Source organism: Lygodium microphyllum, chromosome 27, assembly GCF_053477565.2.
Source record: "Lygodium microphyllum isolate KBCC chromosome 27, Lygodium_microphyllum_v1.1.10, whole genome shotgun sequence".
Taxonomy (NCBI): Eukaryota; Viridiplantae; Streptophyta; class Polypodiopsida; order Schizaeales; family Lygodiaceae; genus Lygodium; species Lygodium microphyllum.
The window spans coordinates 13501114-13515561 of NC_141161.1; the positions used below are offsets into that span (position 1 = coordinate 13501114).

General features: G+C 41.3%; 1 protein-coding gene across 19 annotated transcripts in view; it reads right to left on the reverse strand.

Moving 5' to 3' along the window:
* The window catches only part of LOC148012063 (protein ANTI-SILENCING 1-like), a 155034-nt gene that overhangs the window by 45785 nt on the left and 94801 nt on the right, over positions 1-14448 (reverse strand). For 18 of the 19 annotated variants that reach the window (XM_087669792.1, XM_087669793.1, XM_087669785.1 and 15 more), the window contains one exon: positions 711-803. In XM_087669792.1, the coding sequence (XP_087525918.1) occupies positions 711-803 (93 nt within the window). Of the gene's footprint in view, positions 1-193; positions 446-710; positions 804-14448 lie in introns of all 19 variants that reach the window. The other variant, XM_087669794.1, reaches the window with a different exon arrangement.

Sequence of the window (14448 nt, forward strand, 5' to 3'; positions counted from 1 at the left end):
GCCTCAGTTTCTTAACTTTGGCACATGTAAGACCATTGAACACAAATGTATGCCACAAACACGAGACAGTATAGAAAGACAAAATAGAGAAGGAACAAGTACAAGACAGTAGCCTGCAAGTTAGGGTGAACAATGGAAGGGCACAGGTAAGTTGAGAAAGTACAAACAGAGAAAGAGAAGCAACCTTTGGCACCTGAGTTCAAAACAATCACCCTTAACGGCCTCTGGCTGGCCCACATCACTGGTTATACTACTCGTCCGAAGTGCAGCAGGTCACCATGCCACAGCTGCTTGGCCTGCCATGCCGCTAAGAGCCCGTCACCCATGCCATCATGGCTCCATCTCGTTCCATCTGCTTGCATCCAGTTCCATCCAGTGCCACCTGTTCTCCTTTTAATGCTGGTAAACACCTTTTTTGCTTTAATGCACACCTGGTGCTCTTTACCTATCATTTTTAACAGCACCCAGGAATCTAGGTGGCTCACATGTCTGTAACAAGCTTACCAAAATGAAGCCTACTCATTAGGTCAACTGATTATCAGATTTTACATCAGTGGCCCATTACTTAGTAGCATGCCACACAAAACAGAGCATACACCTCCACCCTACCCCAACACAATCTGTTCAGTACCACCAGCCAACCAAAACAAAATCTATGACTGAATGAGCAATCTTCACACAAAACCTGCAGCTTTTGGAGGTTGCTTTACCTGGATATCTCTAGAGGTGAAGGATGCATCAACATTTTGTATAAGGAGGACTTTCTCCTGAGGCAGACTCTCTTCTAAATTGGCATCCCAAGGCTGTAAGACATGCAGTGAAAACACATCTTTTGAGTATCTGTGCACTCGAAAGTATAAGCAATTCCAGTGAATAAACCTTCAAAATTCATATGAACCAATGGATACTAAAATAAGTCCACTTTCCAAGCAAAAAAACAGTAATTTTTCTGTATGCCATGTTAAGCTCGTAACTAAAGCTAAGGGGGAAAAAATGTAGGTGTTAAAGATCAATAGTAAAGCATCATGCCCTGTACATGTCAACGATGATTTCATTAGCAACTTTTTTCCTGTTATGCAAATACTCACTCTGAACAGATTGGACAACCCAAAAATATGGCCAATCAAGATTACACTGCCACAAAACTTCACATGAAAAAAGACAATCCAAGACTTGCAACAACCATACTGGCCCAAGGGCCAAAACTTGGACATTTCTCCAAAGTTTAAACAATAGCTTGGCTTGAACTTCTTCTCTTTAAAATACTTCTTGATATCTCATAAATGCACTGTGAATCCAAGGATAGCTACTTATCGAGTCAAGATGGATGTTTCTAATCTTTGTAACAAAATTTCACTCTTGACAGCTTTTGGATCCAATTTCTTCCTCTTTTCATCAGGAACATGCACATAAGCAATGCAGCCAAACACCTTAAGATGCCTAATGTCAAGCTTGTGCCTATACAGCTTCTCATAGGGAGTTACATCATGAATTCCGCCTATAGGAATTCTATTTAGCACATAAACAGTATTAACCACTACTTCAACCCAATAAGCATTTGGCAAACTCTTTTCATTAAGCATTGCACTTGCTGAATTCATAAGCACAAGGGCTAGGGATTTAATGGTCCCTAGATGTAATGTTTGTGGCACTCATACATTACAAATGAGAAAAAATAATAATTTTCTTTTTCTCTCTCTTTCTTTCTTCTTTTTTTATTTATTTTTGAATAAATTACAAGGGATGATACTAAGTTGCATCCTATTCTCCTACAATGATAGAGTTGGGTGGGGATTTAAGTGACCTACTTAGGAAGGATCAGCTTAGCATATTGCCTTTTAAGTTAACCCTCACGTTCAGAGGTGTAGTGGACTAAAGTGGGTGGTTACACCTCGTGAATAAACTATCACTCATGTCCTCTAGGAGGTTCATACAAAAAGCTGGCAATAAGCAGCCAAAGGATACTCTATTAAAACACCTTAGAGAGAATTCCCCTGAGGTAGAATGCTAAGTACAAGAAACTTTGAAAAGTGTGTCTAAGTACATTACAAATACAACGGTTGTGTGAACAACCAATCTAGTGGGCTATAATGCCAAACCATCTAAGGGACTATGTGGAAAAAGAGTGTCTAACTCCCAATTCCACAAGAAGGCCTCCATCCTTCTCATCATCTTCTCAATGCCTTCTCATTTCCTCTCCCTGTCAAAGGTGGATGTAGTGATGGAAGCGTGAAAAACTGTTGTGATAGATTGTTCAACCCAAGAAACAAAGGAAAAGAGAAACACCGCAAAAGAAAAGAACACTACACAAAGAACTCAAAAGCAAAGAGATGCTCAAGAAATGGAATCCATATACCAAGATATAAGATAGTACATAGCCAATGTGAGTCACTGGCTATGAGAGCACTTGCATTGTCTTCCTCTCTCCCATAGTTGCACTCGTACGTAGTACGAATTGATTCGTTGGTACGTGGTTGGTACTGGTTTGGATTGTTGCCTGTTGTTGCTATGGTGGTGGAGGTGATTTTGTAGCCTTGATCGATCAACCAAGAAAGGGGGGTGGAAGCTTGATTAGACTCCTCATACATGTTTTGTTATGATTTATCCTAGAGCCAAAGGCCATACATAAGGTATTCAAGCAGTTCCAAACATTTCTAATTGATGTCCCATCATTTTTCATAATATGTTAGTGTCATCAATAAATAAATTCAGCACCATTTGAGAATCATCAAGTAGCTTAATCCTATTGATTTTACCTTTGTTCACAGCTCATTTTGCACCACCCAACCCAAAGCATAAGTACACATTGCTAATAAAACTAGGCCAGAGGATAGCTTGGCCTAATGTACCTTTTGAGAATACACGAATTAGTGAATGTACCATCGGTAGCTACTTTAGCCTTAGCAATGCCAAACAAAACCATAACAAAATTCATAAATCTTTTACCAAAACCTTTGGTGGTTTGTTTGGTAACTATTGGTCTCACAGGTCATTTTGGCCTCTTGTAGACGTTAATAAAGCATCTCGTGTCATCTCATCTCATCTCTCTCTCTCTCTCTCTCTCTCTCTCTCTCTCTCTCTCTCTCTCTCTCTCTCTCTCTCTCTCTCAAGCATACATGCCTCTTATTTGTATGATCATTCATGTATGATGTATCCACTCCTATGTATGTACTTGTAAGTTGTAGTGCATGCGGCATATGCCATAGAGGTTTTAGCGTGTTACCCTCAAGTATTCATCTTATATACTCCAATAGCATTGCTATTTGGACTCTTAACATTTGTTCTATCATCTATAGTTCAAAATAATGAAGTTAAAAAATTTTTTCATACTAATATCGTACCGTACCTTATAAAATCTTAAGGTACCATTTAGTACCGTATTTTATCGTACCATACCGTACCGTACTTTTCGTACCTGACAACTATGCTCTCTCCACTAGAACATGTCTCATGATGAATGATACCTGATGATGATAATGACTATGGAGGAGGAGTGCCTAATATAGGGCACAATAAATGCCAATAATATGACAAGTCGGCCAGCATTAAATGTTGCCGGACTACCTACAATAAATCCCAATACACATCAAATTACACAAAATAAAATGCTTGAATACAAAGGATAATACCCTAGTGCCCTAGCCCACTAAATCACATGCACAGACTTACACAAGAACTGACATACCCGCTAACACCCTCTCTCAAAACGTGGGTGATCTGGTACAATATAATGATATAATGATAAGAACTAACCAAAGCCCAAACAACAATAAAAACTAGAAGTGAACGATGGATAGCCAAGTAGGAAATGGCCAACCCACCTCCAACATGCCTCGCAGAGAATCTCATGTCAATCTCAATCGTACCAATTCTTGAAAACAAAGAAGAATCATAGCAGAAGTGAACCATGGATAGCCAGGTAGGGAATGGCCAGCCCACCTCCAACATGCCTCGCAGAGAATCTGATGTCAATGTCAATCGTACCGATTCATGAAAACAAAGAAAAATTATAGCAGCTCTCAATATTTGTCAACAAAGTCTCGCAGTAGCATGCAAGACTATCCTATCAAAAATGCCTCTAACATATGTGACCATGGATTCTCGGCCCTTAGCCAGACCGCCAGATTGTCTCCTCATGTGAGCTTAAACTAGGAGCCAATCCTGCTCTCTGTCAAGTAACCAACTCACCATGAACTTGGATGTTAATCCCAGCTCCAAGATTTGAAAACCTACGATGCGTTAAGAGAAACCCTTCTCAGGATCTTGTGCACCTGCTTACCTGTATAGATGAGGCACCTCACCACCTTCTCACACTCCCTCTCTAGCACTTTAGAGTCATAAGGGATGACCACATCACCTATACTACCAACCTAGAAGGGAGGCCCCCTACAACCATTGCTGAGGCCACACAGCTCGAGCCTAAACCCGAAGCTGAAGATGAGGAAGACTCGCCAAGAGAGTCGTCACCCTTCATCACTGTCTGCATATGCTCCTGTCGTAAAGCTACTAATGTCCTGCACTCCTTCCGAAGGTATCCCTTCTTGCAACAATAATAGCACTAAGACTTCTTCTTCTTCTGCCGTATGGCACCCCTCTCTAAAACTGGAACATCTAAACCACCAAGAGATAGCATCCTCACAGAAACCTGTTCTGAGCACAAGAAGTCTCCAACATAACACTTGTAGATGAGTAAAGAATGTCTGTATGTTGACCATTAGGAGATGCCAGAGGAGCCATGATGAGGGAGATACAAAGAAGATGAAGAAAGACAAGGGATCTTCAGGGAGAAAAGTATGCCAAAAATACTAACCCACAAGGATTGCCCGAGTTCAAAGCGGTAATAATGAAAGCACATAGAGAACAAAGCAACAGTAACCAAAGTGTAGTGATGAGAACACGACAACCAGATGCACATGAATCCTCTCTAAATCTGAACAGTGTACCACAAAGTTAAAAGATTGACCAAACACAGCCAACCAGCCTGAAATACTATCGCCCAACCTTGCACACAAGCAAAAGAGCAAAACGCAGTCACGATCTGCAATAAATGCAATCGACCTGCAGGAAAACAGGTCGCCTAAGCCAGCAGACACCAAAATGCTGATATGGAAGGGTCAATAACAGGTCCCCAGCCCTGAAACAGCCCCACAAAACTGTAAACCCAGACGGTGGACTGCAAAGCGCTGAAAAAAAAGCAGAAAAACAGGCTAAAAATTAGCAGAGGATGGTTGCCCAAGCTGTAAATCAGTCGCACAGTGTAGAACAGGTCCAAACAATAGACGAAAAGTCAAAACGCAGACTTGCACCAGCAGAAAACAGCAGCAAGAACCTAGATCCTACAATCTAATACCATGTTAGAAGTGGATGCAATCATGGATGCATGGAAAACTGCTATAATAGACTATTGAACACGAGACAAAGGAAAAGAGAAACACTACAAAGAAAAGAACACTGCAGAAAGAACTCAGAAGCAAAGAGATGCTCAAAAAATGGAATCCATATACCAAGATATGAGACTATACAAAATTCACAATCACTAGCTGTGAAAGCACTGGCACCGTCTCCCTCTCTCCATTAGAACTTGTCAAATGATGAATGACAGATGATGATAATGACTCTGGAGGAGGAGTGCCTAATATAGGGCACAAGAAATGCCAAGAATATGACAAGTCGGCCAGCATGGCCGACTAGCTGCAATAAATGCCAATACACATCAAATCAAGCTAAAATGCCTAAATACACAAGATAATATCCTGGTGCCCTAGCCCACTAAATCACATGCAAAGACTGACACATGAATTGTCATATCCACTAACACTTCCATCTTTGGCAAAGATTGTGAATGATCTCTACTCAAATCCTTGAAAGGGTCTCTGCTATAGAGTCCTAGAAGTCTATAGCATGACCACACCTCGCTATCCAAATGTACCAAGCTACCTTAATCTGTTGAAGGACATGAATGAGTCAGTTCACTAGCTGCAACCATCCATTCCTACCCACTACTCTATTGGCGACAGGAATGGCTATGAAGAGCTATCTTATAAGCAAGGCTTGCATGAAGCAATCCTTGAGACCACTCATCATATACTCTTAGGACAAAGAAGAGTCTTAAGAAGCTCACCAAAAGATAAATAAATAAATAAAGACAAGAGAGCAAAAGCTCTACACGTATTCTAGAACCACACTCTAGCACTGCACCTAGGGATCATCAAGTTGGAAGTGTCCTGTGGTTTCAATCATAGTTGTCAAGTACGAAAGGTACGATACGATACGGTACGGTACGATAAAATACGATACTAAATGATACCTTAAGATTTTATAAGGTACGGTACGATATTAGTACGAATAAAAAATATCTTGATTATTTCGAACTAAAGATAATAGAATAGGTGTTTCAAGTCTAAATAGCAATGCTATTAGAGTATATAAGATGAATACTTGAGGGTAACATGCCAAAACCTAATGTTGCATGTGCATGCGCTATTGCTACCTACAACTTACAACTACATAGATGGGAGTGGATACTCGTATATGAATGATTATACAAATAAGACAAGTAGGCGCTTGGGGGTGAAAGAAATAAGAAAAAAAGAAAGGAAAAAGAAAAAAAAGAAAGTTCTAGGCTTGAAGGAGAGTGGCCAAAAAGTGTCTATTTTTTCATACTAAATCATATGAATACGTACCCTACCGTACCATACGGATCAGTCTGTACTACATGTATGAAAAAGCGCCATGAAGGAGTGAGTCAATGAGAATTAATAAAGATGCACCAAATAGGTAAAATACCCACAGTGGAATATAAAAATGTGCTTGACCGAAAATGCCTAAGAGTTAAAGGCCCTACCCACTTGTAAAATAGTCTACCATATTTAAAGTGACAAAAATTAAATCAGATCATTCCAGTGGTTGCAACCAACAAGCTTAACCTCTTGTAAAAGAGTCTACCCATATTTAAAGTGCAAAAAATTTAATCTCATCATTCCAATGGTTGCAAACAACAAGCTTAACCTCTTGTGTTCTTCTTCTCTCTGTCCAATCATCTGAGCAATACGAGCTTGCATGCCACGTTGCCTTTTACTTTGAAAATATGGCAATTTTTTAAATGATAATAAGTGATATATTATGCAAAAAAGCTAAGGTGATGGACAATGCAATGCCCATATCATGATAAAACAAGAAGATGATGGGGTGGATATATGGAGCAATATATGTCTAGATGTGTAGCTGAATAAGGATACTAGCAATGAGCTTCAACTAGTCAAGATTGGTTGGGTAGAGTATGTAATACTTCCCTAATGAGATAGTATGGGGGTAGCATCTAGAGTGATCTCTCCCTTAGCTCCAGCATGTATTGTTTGGTCGATGGCAAACTTACTCATCTCTTTCCGGTCTAGCCTCTACGTTTAGTACCCTTGTACTTGCAGTTGGCACGCTACCTTGATCTCCTTATCTCTCTACACTATCACCATTGCAGAAAATGGGCTACTTGCTTGCTTGTGTTAATGCTTGTTCTATTTTCCTCTTGTAGCTAAGTTCTTTTTTTCTTTGTGTGTGTGTGTGTGTGTGTGTGTGTGTGTGTGTGTGTGTGTGTTGTTGGGGGGGATGTATGTAGAGAGAGAGAGAGAGAGATTTCACCATAGAAAAGATAAAGAGATAAAGAGAGAGAGAGAGAGAGAGAGAGAGAGAGAGAGATGCTCACTTCCGGCTTCGGAGAATGCAAGTAGACTCATCAACTACTTGCATATGAGCTAATAAAGGCAAGGAGTGAGAAGTTTGGGAGTTATTAGCCAACGATATTAGCAAAGCTTGGGAGCTCAATCGAATTATCATGAGGATGTGTATTTGGAATTCTTAGCTTTGGCATTATTAAGTTGTGCATACGTGAGGTGCACGTGGGTACAAATAAGTCACAAAAGTAATACTAGTCCAAGGTCAATTAACATTGGGACCATTAAATGTCCCATGGGGATTAGCACTTAATTGTGAATGGGCACTAGCCAATTCTTGGGTATGGTCGAATGGATAATTTATTAATGTTCAAATTTTGAATTCTAAAAATTAATTAATTAAATGTGAAATTAGAAGTAGAAGGCTGCCACTTATCAAAATTACCCATGTGAGCTAAGAGAAGGTTGTTTGGGGGCGAGCTAAGGGTCATCGAGAATTCAAAGGCTCAGGGAGGAAGAACTTGAACTCTGAGTTAGCCTACAGCTAATCGGGCAACCCAACAGGACAAGGACAATAGGTTTCCTTCTTTGACTTGGTGACAAGAGGCAACATAAGAGGAGGGCTTGGCAATCTACAATTTTACCCCCCTTTCGAAAATGTTGACAGGAGGTGACATAAGAAGAGGGCTTAGCAATCTGTAATTTTACCCCCCTTTCAAAAATGTTGCTGCCATCAAAATTGCCATTAGAGCTACCACTCAAAAGATAATCCTTTCGACTGATTTCCTATCTCATCCTCCAACATTCCCTCAGGAATTCTAAGCATATTCTAGCCATTGGGAAAGAGCAATTGAAAAAATTGATGTTGAAACCCTAATTTGCAGTAGATTAGGGTTTCCACAACCACTTTTGGATTTGTGCTCAATTACTGAAGACCAAGGTATTCAATCTACCAACTAGAGGAATTAATTTCCAGTTGACCCAAGGGTATCCCATTCTCAAATTATCGTTGCAAAGTGGATGCAATGATGGAAGCGTGAAAAAATGCTGTAATAGATTGCCAAGCACAAGAGAGAAGACAAAAGAGAAACACCGCAAAAAAAAGAACGCTGCACAAGAACTCACAAGAAAAGAGATGCTTAGGAATAGAATCCATATACCAAGACATGAGACAGTATAAAAGTAAAGTGAGTCACTAGTTGCTCCCTCTCTCCACCAGAACCTATAGGTGGTGAAGCACACACTATGGAGGAGGGAGTGATCAAAATATAAAGGCCAAATCCATGCCATAAATAATGTCAGGTCAGCCAGCATCTGATGTTGGTCGAAAAGCAATAAATGCGATAAATAACACAAATAATGGCAAATAATAATGGCTAAAATAGCAAAGATGCCCAACCCACTGAACCACATGCACAAACTCACACATGAACTGACTAATCTGGTAACACCCTCTCTCAGATCATGCGTGATCTAATATAATATAAGGATACAATGATAAGAACCCAACATAGTCCATACAACAATAACCACCAGAAAAGAACCATGGATATCCAAGTACGGAGTGGCCAGCCCACCATCAAGATGCCTTGGAGAGAATCAAAGGTCAATGCAATTGTACCACCTCCTGAAAACAGAGAAGAATCATAACAGCTCTCAATATCCATCAACAATGCCTCTGAAATAGCACAAGTGACCATCCTATCACCAATGCCGCAGTGCATAAATGACCATGGATTCCCTGACCAGACTGCCAAAGTGTCCCCTCATGTGAACTCGGAGTAGGAGCCAAGCCCGCTCAAACAGCTCATCATCAACTTGGATATCAATCCCAGCTCCAAGATTTGTAAACCTGCCAAACTTTGGTCAATGCATTAGGGAAACCACTCTCTAGATCTTGTACCTATATAGAAGTATAGATCGGGCCCTATTGCCCCACCGCACCACCCTCTCATACTCTCTCTTTGGCAATAGAGACTTCTAAGGGATGTCCTACATCACCTGTACTAGCAAGCTGGAAGGGAGGCCCCAACAACCATCGCCAAGGTCGTATGGCAAGAGCCTAAACCTGGACCTAGAGATGAGGAAGACTCACCTAGAAAGGCATCACCGTCTGAGCCTACATACTCCATAAAGCGGCTAATGTCTTACAGTCCTTCCGAAAATGTCCCTTCTTGCCACAATAATAACAAGGAGACTTCTTCTTCTTCCATATGTCACCCCTTTCTAAAATTGGAACATCTAGAGCTCCAAGAGACAACATCCTCACTGAAACCTCAATCTCAACACAACAACTCTCCAACATAACACTCGTAGACAAGTAAATAATGTCTGCATGATGATCATCAATATCAGAAGCCATAGGAGCCATGAGAAGGGAGAGAGAAAGAAGCTGAGTAGAGACAAGGGAACTAGAGAGTTATATGTGTGCAAAGGATTGCACGAGTTGAAAGTCATAAAGAAAGCACATAAAGAAAGGATCAACAATAACCACATTGTAGTGAGAAGAACATGACAACCATATGCACATGAACCACTCTAAAGCTAAGCAATGGATCACCAAAAAAATAGACCAAACACTGCCAAAATCAGTATGAAACACTATCGCCCAGTCTTGCACGAACAATTAGTTAAAACGCAGAGGCTAAATTCAAAATGTACTCAGTAACTCCAATAAATGCAATCGACTTGCATAAAAGCAAGTTGCCTTAGTCTATTGTCCCCAAAACCCAAAAGAAAAAGGGTCAATAACGAGTCCCATGTGAACCTATACTAGGGTTTGCAATGAGGGAACACAACATGTACAACCAAGAGTGAAACACAAAGACTCAAACAAAAACAAGCAAAACTCAAACCCTAAACGCAAAACGCAAAATGCAAAAACTCAAAACTCAAACACAAAGACAAACACAAAGAAAAGAAACTTTGAAGTGAATGAATGTTGTAAATGAATGTAAGAGTGTACAGAATGCCCAAGGTCAGAGCAATGCAATGTCGGAGAGTGACACCCACCAGAGACGGATCCCAAGTACAATAACTACCAGTCAGACATGAGAGAGTGCTGAAAAATGAAGGGCAGCAGGCTGGTCACCAATACACAGCAGTCGAAGGCTGAAAACTAGTCAACAAAGCAGTGTACCACCAAAGGAAGGCTGAAAACTGATCGCACAAGGCAGAGGACTGTCATGCGAGAGCAAGAGAACTCTTTGCTGATGTGACAGCCTGCTTGACAGCAAAAAACGTAGGTACTGCGATAGTTGCCCGGTGCAAGAGATGGCAGCAACCTGTCGCCTGGCACCAGATGTTGAAAACGCAAGCTGATCAAGTGCTATGATGACCCAGCAGATCAAGATCTCCAAAAAACAAGGCGATGGCTAAAAACAAGCTGCCTAGGGCTCCATAGTGATGGGCTGCAGTTGGTAATGGCTGACAACCGATGGTAGGTGGATGATGGCTCAAATCTGTACGATGGAGTGAAAAACCTGCACAAAAAAGGATGAGGCTGAATAGTGGGTAGCCCGGCTATTTATAGATATTGAAGGGTGCCCAAAAAATTAGGGTTTTGGGAGACCATTCAAACTTTCTCAAACTGTGCACCAAATTTGCGTTTTTCATTAATTAAGCATGTTTTGGCGCTGTCTAAAAATGCTAATCAGCTGTAAAGCGTGTTTTAGCTCAACACCCCCTCTCAGGCAAAAACTAAGCCTAAAAGGGAAGGCCAACAATCTTTACCCCAAGATATCCCACCCCAAAGCAACCAAGGCATCGAACAAAGGATGCACATTGGCTACCCAATGGCCTACCAAGACTACAGAGACCATGGTTATCTTACAAGGGGAATCCAAGTAGTCAGCCCAAAGAGAACAGGGCATTGGACAAAGGGTGCTCGTCGGCTACCTAGTGGCCTACCAAAGGCTAATGAAACCACATTAAACTTCTTTTTTTTTTTGTGAAAAGTTAATTTTAAGCATGCAGCCGATCAAGTAACAGTGACCCAAAAGACGAGAGTAGGGATGGTATACCGAACACATCACAAAATAGTACAAGCATACCCAACCACTCAAGGATGTTGATGATGAGGGAAAGGTGATGAAGTATCATGTGAAGGATGGTGGTATAATCTGCCACTGGAACAATGTCCTCGTGGGCAAATTGTTCACTTGCCCAAGCTCACTAGTACAAAGATGATGAAATCATGCAATGCATACAAGAAGGTACAACACAGGGAAGGGCCGACGTCAAAGACAAGTACCGAAACCTATAGAATACCACGGAAGGGTAGGAACCCTCTCTCAACCTAGATGTCGATGCCGAAGAACGAAGAGGAGCCAGAGGATGTTGGTCTTCGTCTAGTGTCGAGAACCATCTGGATGAAGATGATGAAGCATCCCTTCAGGAAGAGCGAGGATAGAAGTCATTACAATGATAGAATCAAAGGAGATGCTACACGATCTACCACGGGAGGGGAAGCCTCCGTTCTAGTAGAACAGTAAAACTCCAGGTACATGGAACCATGAAAGGAACAGCACGCATCTCCTATCTCCAACTCATGGAGGACTGGTGCAAGCCTATATGTTAGTCCTACACTGAAATACAAAACCCTACAAAAGAGATCAAAATCTGCAAGCACAAAGGTGAGTAGTAAGATGCTCCAAAAAACAAAATTGAAAATAAAAGAAATCAAAGCTAAGTGCAATGCAATGAGTATGTAAGTATGCAGTGGAAGTCTAAAAAGGAAAAGGCTAAGTGTGTGGCCACCATCGCTTACGGTAAGGTGGGGAAGGGGTCCCAAAAGGTGCAGTGGATGCCCTACAAATGGATGAGTAAAGTGCAATAGGTAAGTCACTAGCAAACCAATCAACTAATCCTTCAAGAGTAACAAAGGATATAGGCTGCTGCTGAGGCTATCTATGTGCCACATAGCCGGTAGCTGCTCAGACAAATGGAGCAAATAGTGCAGTAATGGAAACGTAGCCCCACTAGACTATAGAGTAGTGAGGGGGGGTACCCATCAGTCGTCCCAAAGTGAAAGGATGTAGTAAAGTGGGGATATGTGGAAGGTATGGAGTAAAAGGGTGGCATTCCCACTAGCGATGCAGCAAGAGGTGGAGTGAATGGAGGGCAAGTAGATAGTGGAATGGAGAAAGAGAAATTCTTAGGAGCGGAGATGAAAGATCCAACCCCTAGTGTGCTTTGAGCAGAAGCGGAGTATAATCCAATATTTTGGAATAAAGGTGCGAGTAGATCAAAATGTGGAGAAGATAGCGGTGGAATGGGAGGGAGTTGAGAAGTATGGTTTACTTGCCCAAATGAAATTGATATATATCTAATAAAGTATATCTCCTTCCAAATCCTCCTCCACTAAAGTTAACATACTAAAAATTATCTAGATCTTGCACAACAAAAGAAAAACAATAGAGGTTTTTGGCTCATACAACTCAAAAGGGTTATATGGACCTGGCATAAGGTCTGGCCGTCATGAAGGAGATGGATCTCCAGATACGCCAAATGTCATGGTCTCTCCAAGATCAGAGAGATGGCCAGTCTCAACAATCCATCCAAACCCAGTAGCACCACTCGTTGGAGGAGTGTAAACGGAACCATATGTGATGCGCAAATACTCTTCATCTCTAAGGGTGTGTCTACCTCCTCGTAACCATACTGCCTTCTCAGAGCCTCCAATGATAGAAAAGTCTGATAGGGCATCATAGGATCTAAAGAAGAAGATGTCTGAGACATTATGAGTCAAAATCAAGTCACATATGAGTCTTACACAAAAACTAGCCTCCACAATCACTGCACGATACTCTTTAGAAGAGCACTAGCTCTGATACCATGTGAAGATATACTAGGGTATGCACTAAGGAAAGACAGCATGTATGGCCAAGACTGAAACACAAAGACTCAAAACAGAGACAAGCAAAACTCAAATCCTAAATGCAAAACACAAAAACTCGAATCTCAAACACAGAGACAAGCACAAAGAGAAGATACTTTGAAGTGAATGAATATTGTAAATGAATGTAAGAGTGTACAAAATGCCCAAGAGCAGAGCAATACAATGTCGGAGAGTGAGGTCCACCAAAGACGAATCCCAAGTGCAATAACCACCAGTCGGAGATGAGAGAGTGCTGAAAAATGAAGGGCAGCAAGCTGGTCACCAATACATAGCAGTCGAAGGGTGAAATCTAGTAAGCATAGTAGTGTACCACCAGAGGAAGGCTGAAAACCGATCGCCCGAGACAGAGAACTATCATGCAACAATAGGAGAGATACTCCACTAGTCGCCCAGTGTGTGAGATAGTAGCAGCTTGTCGCTTGGCACTAGATGCTAAAAACACAAGCTGATCAAATGCTATGATGACCATGCAGATGGAGATCTCCAAACAATAGGGTGATGGCTGAAGCCTGAAAACAAGCCACCTGGGGGTGAGTAGTGATGGGCTGTAGTCGGTGATGGCTAGACAACAAATGGTACGTGGCTGATGGCTAAAATCTACACGGTAGAGTGAGAAACCTGCAGAAAAGGACGAGGCTTAATGGTGGGCAGCCCCTCTAGGTTCTTGGAGGTAGTGGCAACATTAGAGTGAAGATTTTTGGCAAAACACGATCCACAAAAGCTTGATCTACATGCGCATATAATGGACCTGCTTTGATAATATTGTTCTTCTTGCAACAAGACCAACTCATCAAATGACAAAGCTCTCGAATTTCCTTTCATCATCGAACAAAGAGTAGACACAAAACACTAATAAGAATTAGGAAGACCATTGAGAACAAT